Source organism: Macrotis lagotis, chromosome 3 (assembly GCF_037893015.1).
Source record: "Macrotis lagotis isolate mMagLag1 chromosome 3, bilby.v1.9.chrom.fasta, whole genome shotgun sequence".
Taxonomy (NCBI): Eukaryota; Metazoa; Chordata; class Mammalia; order Peramelemorphia; family Peramelidae; genus Macrotis; species Macrotis lagotis.
In genome coordinates this window covers 17425001-17438900 of record NC_133660.1, presented here as the reverse complement: position 1 = coordinate 17438900, position 13900 = coordinate 17425001, and the positions used below count along the sequence as shown (strand labels likewise).

The 13900-nt window shown below is 44.8% G+C and overlaps 1 protein-coding gene across 1 annotated transcript in view; it reads left to right on the top strand.

The window, feature by feature from the left end:
• Window positions 1-400: 400 nt before the first annotated feature.
• MTMR7 (myotubularin related protein 7) overlaps window positions 401-13900 on the top strand; it is an 88700-nt gene continuing 75200 nt past the window's right edge. Inside the window, exon 1 of the mRNA XM_074228184.1 lies at window positions 401-459. Coding sequence (XP_074084285.1) covers window positions 436-459 — 24 coding nt within the window. The 5' untranslated portion in view covers window positions 401-435. The remainder of the gene's footprint in view (window positions 460-13900) is intronic.

Here is a 13900-nt window from a genome sequence, read left to right as displayed (position 1 = left end):
CAGAAGGTGGCCTGGCTCTTCCTGCGGGAAAAGATCCCGATCATCGGCGCTGCGCCCCTCCGCCCCCAGGGGGCCGCCCCCGGCTCCCCATCCGACCCCCCAGGAAGCCTTTGTCCAAGCAGCCCCCCGCCGGAGGAGCCCCGCCCCGGCAGGCGCTGGACCACGAGCGCCCCCCCCGCGCCGCGCATCCTCCCTCCGTCCTCCCGCGCCCGGGGCGGGCGCACCTGGGGCCGGAGCATCCTCGGCGGCGGCGGGCGGGGCGCGCGGGAGCCGGGCCGCGCAGGCGCACAGGCCGGCCGCCGCGCCGGGCCCCGCCCCTCCCCCTCCGCGGCTGGCAGGAGGCGCAGGTGGCCGCGGCAGCCCGGCGCCCGGACCCCGGCGCCCCCCCCCCGCAGGAGCCCCCCGCGCCCCCCGCACCCAGCCGGCCGCAGCAGCATGGAGCACATCCGCACGCCCAAGGTGAGGCTGCGAGGGCGGATGGGGTGGGGTGCAGAGGGCGCCCCGGGCCCCCCGAGGCCAGATCGGCCCGCTGCCGCTCCCTGCATCTTCCCTGTGCCCCACGCCTCCCGCGATGCATCCTCCCCGTGCCCATCCCCCCGTGGTCTCCATCCCCCGTGCCCATCCCTCCCGTGGTCTCCATCCCTCCCGTGCCCATCCCCCCGTGCCCATCCCTCCCGTGGTCTCCATCCCACCGTGCCCATCCCCGTGCCCATCCCTCCCGTGCCCCATCTGCTCTGCATCCCGGGTTGCCGGACCGGCTGCCCCGTCCCTTGGCCCTGACCGCCACCGGAGGGGCAGTTCTCTAAGTTCTCCAGGCCGGGCAAGGGCAGAGTGTCTGTGTTGGGGGTGGGGGGATGGAGAGCCCAAAATGTCAGCCCCAGAGGACTCACCGGTGGGTTCAGGGGGGCTGGGGGCTGGGCTCAGCCTCTCCTTCCCATCCTCCTTCACCAGTCAGCTGGGAGATAAGACCTTGACCCCCCGCCCTCCCATCCCTTCCCCAAGGGGTGGGGGTGGGGAGTAGACTTGAAGCCAGCTTCTGTGGGAGCCCACAGGGAGCTGGGCATGCTTGGTTCCAGCTCCTAGGCTTGTGTGTAAATCTCCCCCCTCTGCCAGAGGAAGAGGATTAGATTCCTAGGCTGCTGATGCCAGGCTGCCCCAGATTGCTCTAATATATGGATTGATTCTGCCCCAGGGAATTAGTTGTTGTTTAACTAGTGGGCAAAGGCCAGGGAATGGCAGCCTTCTGGGAGATCTTGGGCCATCTACTCCCTGGGACCCTAGCAGGGCCTGGAATGAGCAACCCAAGACTCACATGTCCCAGTGGACCATGCCCTCCCGAGCACCCCTTTGATAGCCTCTCTGTTGCGTTCTCAACCAATCTCTATCCCATGATTCAGTTTGCCAGCCAAGTTGTCCAAGTCAGGACTGCTGGGGATGCCAGGCCTCAGAGCTGGAAGGGAGAGAGGGCCCTTACCTCCAGCCTGCCCAAGCCCCTCACTGGACAAGGCACTCTTTAATTAAGGAGCAAGCATTTATGGAGCGCCTTCTATGGACCAGGCTTTGTTGGCCTCAGGGGGTTGCCCCGTTCAAGGAATTGACTGCGCCCAGAGGGAATACAATGCCAAAATGTTATGGGAGTGGGGAGGGGAGAGGAAAGCATTCACCAGGGACCAGATGGGAAAGGACTTGTGTAGGAGGGAGCGCATCATTTCTCTGGGACTCAGTTTCCTACTCTATCAAATAAGGCAGTTGGACCAGATGCCCTTTGAGATCTCTGCCAGCTTTGTTGCTATGATACTGTGACCTCGGGCCTCTCATCTGTAAATGGAGGCTTGTTACTTATTCTTGAAGACATTTCAATTCTCTGATCTCCTGCTGCCCTCCTCCCCCCATTCCCACCCCAACTGTGGAAACCATTCTTAATCACTGGTTCCTCCCCTCTGGAATGAGGGTGTGTCTTGGACTCTGAGACTTAAACCCAGGCCTCTTTCCCGCCGTCTGCTACCCCTTAAATATCATCTTAGCCCTTCTTAAGACATATGCTTCTGGTCACAGGAGACATGTAACAAAGACTTGCCAACTGGCTGATGGGTCTGCCCCCCCAGTGGGGATGTTGGCCTCCCCTGCTATATTAAGGGGGCAAGGGGGAGCTGAGCGGCTTTGTCCACCTGCCTCTCTGTCTGTCTGTCCTCCCTTACCCAGCATCCTGGTTGTATTTCTGCAGCTTCCCTGAAGGCAGTCCTATTGAACGGGAAGGATGGGTGTGGGATTTCAGAAGCAGCTCTAGCCCCATGTGACCCCATTGCAGGGCTGGGGAGGGTGTGTTCGTGGCTGTGGAGAAGCACCCTGTTTGGTCAAATCTGACAAAGATTTCTTGAGGTAGCTAATTTTAATTTTGGGTCAAGGGGGTTTCTCCATCACCTTGAATATGTTACTACTTTGCTCGTTGGTCCTTGCTGGGAGAATCCTAAAGCTTTATCAGCTCAGAAAAGCTGTGAGCAGTGGCTCTGAAATTGCCATTGTTCTAGAAGCCTCAGCCATCTCCCAGAGGTGTGCGCACTCTCCAAAGGAGCTGATTTCAGCCTATTCAGCCGGAGTCCTGTCCTGGTTCTCCCATAGATAAGTCATTCAGTGAGTTCACAAGCATTTAGTAAATGTTTGCTCCATGAGAGTCGCTGTACTAACTGCTGCAATTACAAAGAAGGGTAAAATCAGCCTTGCTGCCCTCGAGGAGCTTACATTCTAGTGGCAAAGACAGCTTGTGAGTAACTTTGGCATATGAGATAAATCCAGAGTAGGGGCAGAAGGCACCATCAGGGGAGAGGACGAGGACTTCTTGCAGAAGGTGGAGCTTGAAGGAAGCCAGGGAAGAGGGAGTCTGTCAGATATTGGTGACAGCCAGTGCCAAGACCCATCAGGAGATGGAATGCTGGGATCCAAGAATAGCATGGAGGCCTGGGTTGTTGATTCAGGGAGCTTGTGGAGTCGGAGGAAGGTGTTAGATGCCTGGAAAAGTAGGAGGCCAACAGAAGATTTTATATTGGATTCTAAAGACAAGAGAGAACCCTGGAGTTTATTGAGTGTGGGGTAGGGTGGTGACATGATCAGACTTGCTCTTTTGGAAGATTAATTTGACAATTCAGAAAGTGAACTGGGGTAAGAGAGATTTTAGGTCACCAATCCCACAGGGATCCAGGTGTGTGGAGCTCTTGCCCCAGGACTGTGTCAGTGTTAGAACAGAGAAGGGGTCAGATGGAAGAGGTGTGGAAAGGAAGAAGATTTAGCAACTCTGTGGATAGTGGGGAGGAGGTGAGGTCTGGAATTTGAGTGACTGGAGGGATGGTAGACCCCTCAGTAGAAAAAAGGAAAGGAGGGGAGAAGGGAAAATCTTGAGTTCTCTCTCTAGGGCTCACCATAGTTCCTAGAACTAGTAAGCACATAATAAATGCTTGATTTATTCATTTTTATTCTGACTTTAAATGCATACAAAGAGTATCCTGCCCACCCCTAGAAAAGCCCAGAAAATTCTGGAGGAAACTGAATCTCCATTTCCCACTGCTTGCTTAAAAAAGAAGAAAGGAAGAAGAAGAATGAGAAGGAAGAGAAGGAGAAAAAAAGAGGAAGAAGAGTAGAGATTAGGTTCTCTATTTTCAAAACTGTCCTGCTGGTCTGTTCTCCCTTCTGAACATCTCTTCTTAAAACATGTCAGATAACCCTCTTTTGGGCATCACTATTGCCATTTTCCTTACACACACATTGACTGAATGAAAAAAAAGAACCCTGGTCACAATAGCTGCCTAACTTTTTGTGAAGTTTTGGAATAGTCAATGTCCTTTATAAGTGGGTTATCATTGGATTTCTTTTTTAAAATTTTCAATTATTTATATATTATATGCAAATAGTTTTCTACATTCATCCATTTGCAACCTTTTGAGTTCCCATGGCAGGGAACAATCTTATCTAGGTTGAGCATGTACATATTTCTATATTAGCCATGTTGTGAAAGAAGCATTGGAAATATGGGGGGAATAAATCTATGAGAAAGAAAAAAACATAAAACAAATTTTAAAAGTGAACATAACATACTTTATTCTGCATTCAGACTCCATGGTTTGGGGTTTTTTCTCTGAGTGTGGATGGAATTGTCCATGGCAAGTCTCTCAGGATTGTCTTTGATCACTGAACTGCTGAGAAGAGTGGCATCTATCATAGTTGTTCATCTCACATGCTGCTAATATGTCCAGTTCTCCTGGTTCTGCTCATTTCACTCAGCATCAGTTCATGTAAGTCTTTCCAGAGTCTTCTACCATCTCATTGGGTTTCTTGATCATTATCTGGTCTAGTGTGAACTGCAGGGTTTTACTGGAGTGGATGTTGTTCAGGCAGCTGTTTTGGTAGGAAGAACCCTAGTCAAGACGTGTTGAGAACGAGATGCCTGTGGGGCCAGTTCAAAATGTGCAGGTGAACTGGAACTTGGGTCAGGAAGAGAGTGAGAGAGAGTGAGAGTGAGTGAGAAAGTGAGTGAGTGAGAGAGAGAGACAGAGACAGACAGAACAGAGAGATGGGGATTGGCATAGCTGCCTTGGATCATTCCTTCCAGCTCTAAATTTGTCCTCCAATGATTCTAGGCTCTCTATTGTCTCTGGGATCAATGCAGACTCATCTTGGAGACCTTTCCCTTCTTTCACAGTCTGGCTTCTGCTCTTCTACACTGCAATCAGCCAAACTCAGCTGCCTTGCTGTTGTCTGGCCCATCTCCTACCTCTGCTCTTTGGCACAGACTTGCCCCATTCCTGGACTGCATGTCCTCTTGGATCAAAATTGAATCTGAGGTCGACTGTACCAAGTCAGGAAGGCCTGGGGGCCATTTAGTCCAACTTTTCATTTTGAAGAGAAGACAGAAATGCAGGGAAGAGACTTGACAACTACCCAGCATGTTGTCAGTGTCCAATGCAGAGCTGAATTTGAACCCTGGTCCTCTGTCTCCAGAGCCAGAGTATCCTCCTCTGTGCTACCTGTTCACTTTCATTGCCCCTGCTGTAGGGAGACTTTCTGATCCAGCTAGTTGATCGAGTAAGCATATCCAAATTCACCCCTGCAGAATGTAAGTTTCTTGAAGGCAGGGCTGGTTTTTGATTTGGTCTTTGAGTCCCCAGTCCTAACCAACTCATTCAGAGTGAATGGGTAATGACCATGTATTTTCTCAGTCCTTTTGTCTCTTGTCTTTTTCTTTCCCTGCCTCTCTCTGTCTCTCTGTCTCTGTCTGTCTGTATCTATCCATCTATCTTTCCATCAATCTGTCTCTCTGCCTCTGTCTTGCTTTCTCACACTCTCTATCTATCATTTCTCTCTCTGGGTACCAGTTTTTCCTGGTTATATCTAGAAAGTCTATTTGCTTTTTGTCTCTTCTAAGCTCCCTGATGGCTCAACCTTCCTCTTCAAACTCTTTCTTGTTTCCTCCATTCTCAGCCTGTTCTGATTTCTGCTGCCAGCCAGTGAGGGAGAGGACAAAGGATCCTGCATCTTTTCCTGGATTTTCCTCCATCCAGTTTGCTGTATTTGGCAGGGCAGAGCTCCATGATGGGCTCTTTGGACCATTCTTCTATGTGGCTCAATGGATAGAGCACCAACCCTGGAGTCAGGAGAACCTGAGTTGAGATCCAATCTCAGATACTTACTTAGCTATGACCTTGGGCAAGTCACTTAACCCTATTGCCTTGCAAAAACAAAATAAAAATAATGTTTTGCTTTTAGAAAAACTATCAATAAAATTAATTTTAAAAAATATGATGGGGGCGGCTAGGTGGTGCAGTGGATAAAGCACCGGCCCTGGAGTCAGGAGTATCTGGGTTCAAATCCGGTCTCAGACATTTAATAATTACCTAGCTGTGTGGCCTTGGGCAAACCACTTAATCCCATTTGCCTTGCAAAAACCTTAAAAAAAAACCTTATAGTAAGAGGAAAAAAAAGAATATGATGAAGGGGTGGCTAGGTGGTGCAGTGGATAGAGCACCGGCCTTGGAGTCAGGAGTACCTGGATTCAAATCCGACCTCAGACACCTAATAATTACCTAGCCGCGTGGCCTTGGGCAAGCCACTTAACCCCATTGCCTTGAAAAATCTGAAAAAAATAAAAGAATATGATGAACTCTCAGGGTGCCATAGGCATAGAGAGGAAAACCACTACTAGGTTTAGGGTATTAGTCACTTAAGCATTAAGGGGGCCCTTGATGACGTCCATAGTACCAGATTTTAGAGTTTTCCATCATTGGTCCCCGCCCCTTCTGGGTCCCATCTCCAGTTTTTTCAGACAGAAAAGGAATTGCCTCTAGCCTTTCTCCTTCCTCTGCTCCTCTGCAAGCTCAAGGCTTAATGAAAAAAATTATTTTTCCTTGCATAAAAATTGGAGGCTGTGACCCAGTCCCTGAAGGGCTCCTAGGAATATGAGCATGAATTTTAGTAATCAGTGATTGCAGAAGTGGTGGACCTTGCCAGTGATAAGGACGCTGTTGTAGAACTTTCTTACCTTGTACCTTGAGCTGGGTTAATCATGGTGTCATTTGCTCTCAGGGTCCTGGAAACAGCAGCAATGCCCAGTCACCACCATCATAGCTCCTGTTTATTTTATAAAGTTGTTTTTGGTATCTTCCCTTCTTGCACTGGCTTTATTTCCAGATATATATTCTTTACTATTTTCTAGGGCCATTTCATTTCATCTCTTAGTTTGAGTTTATTTCCATTGTTGTGACCATTGTGTGTTTGGTTTCCTTGGTTCTGCCAACTTCACTTTGCATCAGTCAAGTGCTTTTCTGAATTCTTTCTAGTGTTAATTTCTGAGGGTGCAGATTAATTTACTTTTATGTATCAGTTTAGTTTAACTATTAATCTATTTATGGGTATCTCCTTTTTCCAGTCATCTGTATCCTAAAAAAATATTTCTATGAATAGAACCCTTCTTTCTGTCTTTAACCCATGTTTAGCAACAGGCTCTCTGGGCTAAAGGGTATGGGCATTTTAACCCCCCCCCATTTTAAACAAAATTCCATAGTGCTTTTTAGAATGGTTGGACCAATCCCAAGAGTCTATTTGTGTGCCTGTCTTTCTTCAGTCCCTCTAACTTCTAATCTAATGATTGTTTTGATTTGCATTTCTCCTATTATTAGTAATTTGGATCAGTCTTTCAGATGGTTATTAATAGTTTACAATTCTTTTGAGAATTATTTTTTTCATATCTCTTGACCACATTTCAATCATTTTCAATCATGTGTGACTCTTAGAGGTTTTCTTGGCAAAGACACTGGAATGGCTCACCATTTTCTCTTCCAGTTCATTTAACAGAGAAGAAAACTAGGTACACAGAACTAAGTGATTTTTCCCAGGCTCACAGAGCTAGTAAATGTCTGAGACTAGATATGAACTCAGGTCTTCTGATTCCAGGCTGGTTTCTCTATCCATTTTGCCATCTAGCTGCCTTTGCCAATTTACTCCATGAGAAATTGCATTGTCTTATATCATTTGTGTTAGCTCCCTATATCTGGGACATCAAATCCTTATAAGACATGTTGGATGCAAACCCTTTTTTCCACTTAAACATATTTTCTTATCCTAGTTGTGTAGACTTTATTAGTGCAAAAGCTTCACTTACATGTAATTGAAATTATTTCATCCTTTATAATCTGGTCTATGCTAATTTCAGTTAGAAATTTTCCTATTAGGTATAAATGTTTTCTTTTAAAAATGCCATCATTTGGGGTGGCTAGGTGGTGCAGTGGATAAAGTACTGGCCCTGGAGTCAGGAGTACCTGAGTTCAGATCCGGCCTCAAACACTTAATAATGACCTAGCTGTGTGGCCTTGGGCAAGCCACTTAACCCCTTTTGCCTTAACAAAAAAAACTAAAAAAGACACACACAAAAAAATGCCATGATTCTCTTCTTATTCATTTTTTTTTCATTTAAGTCAACCAGCATTTATTGGATGACTATATAGAAAGATAGGACTAGTTGTTATGTGTTGAAGTCTTTGGACATAGGAAGATTACAAAATAAAATTCAGTAGACATTTATTGCACTTGCGTGTTCACAGCAAGAAAAATGGAGGACAATGTTCTAACTCTCCTAAAGAGTTAATAGTCTGATTGGAAGCAGCAGTGACAAAAGAGAAATGTGAAGCTGAACACATAGTCTGAGGTTAATGTCACTGCTCCATTTTTTAAAGCTCTTCTAATGGAGTCATCCTTAGAGTCTGAAGAATATTCTTCTGAGCATTTACTGAAGTGGCAGATCCTTATCTTCAAGGTTAGGATTCAGTATTTGGATGTGGCATTAACTGTCAGGAACCAAGGTTTCCTCTCTTTTCTCCCATTCTTTTTCTCCTGACTTCCTTCCTCTGTCTTCTCTTTGCCAAAGAACATCTAAGTCATCTTTTAATTTATTGTTATTGTTTGACTTTTTTTTTAAAGTTTTTGCTAGGCAATGGGGTTAAGTGGCTTGCCCAAGGCCACACAGCTAGGTCATTATTAAGTGCCTGAGGCCGGATCTGAACTCAGGTACTCCTGACTCCAGGGCCGGTGCTCTATCCAATGTGTCACCTAGAGGCCCTGTTGTTTGACTTTTAACATTTACATCACACCCCCCTCTTTTGAGTTTATTGTGGCATGTGGTATAAGACTTTGGATTAAATCTAATTTCTGCCAAATTGCTTTTATTTTTTTCCTATAGTTCCACTCAGGTAGAGAGTTCTTCTCCAAAATAGTTTATGTTATCTGGTTTATTGAACAGTTGGTCTTTGATTTTAATCATTTCTTATTCTTCTTTTTCTACTATGCTCTACTTTTTCTTTTTTCTGTTTATCTAGCTCCAAATACTTTTGATGATTACTGTTTTAGAGAAATAATAAGTTTTTTCCTTCTTTTTCTCATGAAATAGAGTTAAGGGACTTGCCTAGGGTCATATAACTGGTAAGTGTCAAGTGAGACTAGTTTTGAATTCAGATCTTCCTAATTCCAGGGCCAGTGTCTGTCCACTTTATAATTCCTTCCTCATTAGTGTCATTTTTAGATCTGAAAGTTCTCTTCCTTTTTTATCTCTGTTTTTTCTCATTTGAGTCTAAATCTTTACCTTTTCCAAATCAATTTTGTTATTATTTCATCTATCACTATATAGTAGCTCTCTCTCCACCCCTGCCCCTTGACAGTTTGATTGGTATAGCACTCAGTTAATAAATTAATTTACTTAGTATCATTTTTACTATATTGGTACAGCCCAGATTTGGAAAATGGATATACCTCCAATTAAGTCTTTATTTCTTTAAATAGTATTTTGTGATTTTATGTTTTGTCTTGAATGTGCCTTAGTAAATTGGTTCCTAGATATTTTATGGTTACTTTGAAAGAAATATTTCTTTGTATTATTTCCATCTGAATTGTGTTGTTCTGTTGATAAGTACTGAGAGTTTTTGTGGATTTATTTTGAATTCTGCTACTTTCCTGAAATTATGACCCCATTTACTTTTTTTTGCTAATTTCCTGGTGTTTTCTAGAGAAACCATGTTGTCAATAAATCAGTGTTTATTAAGCACCTGCTAAATGCTAGACCCTGACCTAGTCACATACAAAGATGAAAATTAAGGTCTTTGCCTTTAGAGAACTTCCATGAGGTGGGGGAGGGGAGGAAAAGATGTACATTTAATAGAATGTATATATTAAATAGGAAAGTAATGAAGGGAAGATATTGGTAATTGGAAGGATCAAGGAAGGACTTTGTAAGTTAAAATGAGTCAATTTTTTTTAGGTTTATTGCAAGGCAAATGGGGTTAAGTGGCTTGCCCAAGGCCACACAGCTAGGTAATTATTAAGAGACCAGATTTGAACCCAGGTACTCCTGACTCCAGGGCTGGTGCTTTATCCACTGCGCCACCTAGCTGCCCCTGATGAGTCAATTCTTGAAGAAAATTAGGGACTCTGAGGCAGAGGTGTGGAGGAAGAGCATTTCAAGACTAGAGGGTGGCCATTTCAAAGGCATGAAGACAAAAGATAGTGCTGTGTGTGTGTGTGTGTGTGTGTGTGTGTGTGTGTGTGTAGGAAAGACAATTTGTAGTCTGCTTCCTTAGGCAACTGATTACAATTCTACTCTTTTGACTTCCCCTCTCTATGATGGAGAGGACCTTTCCATTTCCAGAGTGTGGGAGGGGAGAATTGTATGATGAGAAGGGGCCATGTTCTCATCACCTCTTTCAAGAGCCTGCTTCTCAGTCCTCCTACCTCATAACTTTTCTCAATCAAGCTCATCTCCTACAGAACTATCAGGAAATACCCCTAAAATTCCAGTCTGACCACATCTCCCTGCTATTCCATAAACTCTAGGGGTTTCCCAGGACCTCCAGATCACCTAATCACTCCTCTCCTTGGCATAGAAAGCCCTATCAAAGTTGTTGGCTTCCTACCTTGACAGCTTCCTCCATTTTACTCTCCTTTACACACTCTATGATCCAGTTCACCTCTGTCTCCTGGCTTCTGGGATTTCTTCCAGACTCAACTCAAACTCCACCTTATGCAGAACTTTCCTAGTCCCCTCAGATGTGAGAACCTTTTCTTAGAGATTAATTTCCATTTACTACACAAACACACACACACACACAGTGTTTATGTATGCTGCATATTTTCTCTCTTGGAACCTTTTCTGATCCTCTTAATGCTCTTTCTTACCCAACTTTTCCTGCCCAGCCTGTCTGACTCTTGTCTCCATCTTCTTGTCAGTTTTCCCAGTGTCCTTTAGACTCTCCCAACATCCCAGTCAACACTCCTTTGTTATGGTTCACCCCAATATCAGACCTAGAAGTTTGTCCTAAGTTTTGGCAAACCAGGGCCAACCTTTTGATAAATGTCAGACCTCCTTGGACTGAGGAACATAAAGGATTTGGTGCTGATAACTAGAGTGTGTGTGTGTGTGTGTGTGTGTGTCTGCTCTGCTAAGCTGAGGCTTCTTCCTCATCATCTTAGAATCCTCAGGGAGGTACCTTTGCCCCCCAAGCTGTATCTCAGCCAACATTCTCATTGAAAATCTTTAGGAAAAGTTACAAAGCCTTCTCTGCAAAGGCTCCCCAATCTTCTTTCAGGAGCTTGCATCAAATTAGATCTACTTGGTGATGGAAACACTAATTAGAAGGGGGGGATCTCATAAGTAATTTGTGGTCTGCTTCCTTAGGCAACTGATTGCATTCTGCTCTTTTGACTTCCATCCAGGATGGGGAGGATCTTTGCCATTTCCAAAAATGGGGACAATAAGAAGCTCATAGCCCAAGTAATGTCATTTTCTTTGTAGCAACCTCTTTCCCATATAAAACATTTCCACATTCTTAGTAGAGGTAAGAAATAAACCTACCTGATCTTATTCTTACCGTCTTACTCTCACCATTATTTGGCCAGTCATCTCTCTGGAACCCTGGAAACTCAAAAATTGTAGTATTTCTCATGGGCATATAAATGGGACCTTTTATATAAAAATGAAAAACGTGTATGCCATCTTGGGTACTACACACTGAGGGTACTGACACATCACAGAGCTCATTTCTGAAGGAACTCAGGTGTTCTTACCTTCTTCCATTATCAGATGATCTGAGACCAGAAGCCTCCATGATAGCAGATAGCTGATGGAAATCCACCTCTCTCCATGCTTCCTTCCTCCTCCTACTTGTGGGATTGTTTCCTAACTTCTCACTGGTCAATGGGGAACTTCCAACTTTTTGCCCATCCATTTCGCCCTACTGATTGATCTGGCAGCCAACACAGAAGTGACCATCCTTTGCCTCAGTGAGAGACTATGTTTTAAGTGATTGCCATAGAGCTCTCACTCCAGTCAAGTCTAGAGTCAACACTTTAAAAAAATAATCCCCACAGTATGTTTCCTTTGTTTCTTAACTGCCTACAGCCAGAGTGGTCACCCAGTGGCTTATTCTGTTCTTAGCCAGGTTGGTCCTCAGGAAGGCAAGCAGAGATCATTGTAGAGACCCTCCTTGGAACTTCTCTGACATGGCTCTTGCACACACCCAGAGTGACCTTCAGGTCCGCATCACGCTCCAATAATATATCAGAGGAGGACTCTCAGGCTATTTTTAAAATCCCCTTTTCATAGATGGAGACCTCCTCTTTTCTGTTCTACCTTTTCCAACAGCTTTCATTGATTTATTCAAGACTAAGGATTGTTATAAAAAGAGGACATTAATGAAACATGATTTAGAGGAATAGATAAAAGTCATAGGTTTCCCATTTTTTTCCTCTTCTTTTTCCTCTCAACTTCCTTAGATCTTAAATGTTCACTGATTGCATGGTCCCTACTTGGGTCTGTAGTCATCTCTTTGAAGATGGACTGTTATCCTGTGAGTTGGAGGGCAGGCCCTTGGCTGTCTAGTGATGGTTAAGCCATGCCCATCAGACATACTACTGCTTCTTCTCCAAATCTTCTTACTCCCCAGCTCACTGGACATGTCTTGGGGGGGAGGCACAACCAAGGTAAGGAAATGGCAGCCTTTGTTGATGATGATATTGAGGGGAGCATGGTTTGCCCAGGTCAACTGGCCTCTAGTCATTGGGTGCTTAGATGATTCATTCATTCATTCCGGTGACAGTAGAGTAAGAACAGGGACTGTCTTTCCCCTTTTTTGTATCCTCAGAGTTTAGTCCAGTGTATGGCACCTAGTAGGTGTTTACTCAATGCTTAGCAACTGCCTGAGTAGGGTTCCTGAATTTTCTGGTACCACAAAGACCAGAAGGACAGGGAAGTCAGCAGAGGCAAATGTTGCACTCAGGTCAAGAATGTCAAGGATTCAAGAAAGGTCTTCATAGTTGACCATTGAGAAAGGGATCCCGGAGATGGTAGTTTCAATTGAGAGCCCAATTACAAAGGGTTGAGAAAGGAATGTGAGATGACAAAATGGAGGTAATGTGAGTAAAAAGAAAAAGCACTGTCTTTTTTTTTAGGAATTTGCCCATAGTGGGGCAGCTAGATGATGCAGTGTATAGAGCACCTGCCCTGGAGTCAGGAGGACCTGAATTCAAATGTGACCTAAGACACTTAATAATCACCTAGCTGTATGACCTTGGGCAAGTCACTTAACCCTACTTTCTAGCCAAAAAAAAGAAAAGAAAAGAAAGGAATTTGCCCATAAAAGAGGGGTGGGGGGCTAGGACTGAAGGAGAATTTTTTATGACCAGCATAAATTTCATCTTTTAAAAAAACAAGCCCTATTTTTTCTTACTTTCTTTCAAGTATGAAGAGAGTCATTTGTGACTTGTGTTTTAAGTACAAGATCTTGCCCAGATGCCCTAGCTTTAGAGTATATAAAGTCATTCCCTGGCCATGTCACCCAGCCAGGAGAACAGCTCTCAGTGCCCCAGATTGCTTGGCCAAGAACAGCTTGGGTCAGTTTTTTTCCTAAAGCCTCCACCCACCCCCAGATCCCCCACTTCTCCAGGCTATGTCTTGGGGAATAAATGCATTTCCCAGGACACAAACTCCCTCCTCCTCCTTCCATCCAAGTCATTAAAAGTAGTTTAAAAATAATTCCTCCTTAACATTTGATGGCAGGCAATGACAACTTAGTTTTAAACAAATCCATATTTACTTTACTTCCCTTATCCCTTTAATAAAACTTGGCTTATCACCGATTCCCGGAGAAATGTAATTGCTAGCCAAGCTGGGTGATGTCACATGGTGCTAGAACATGGAGGATGCCATAAGGGAAGATATCTCTCCTCCTGGAAATACAAGTCTTTAGATGGTGAAAATTCTATTGTGTTCCAGACCCTTTTCCCCCTTCATGGTATGTGGGAAAACCTGGAGAGGAAAAAAAGACTTGGGTTTATCTAACTTTGCTGCATGGCCTTGGATCAGTCACTGAACCAC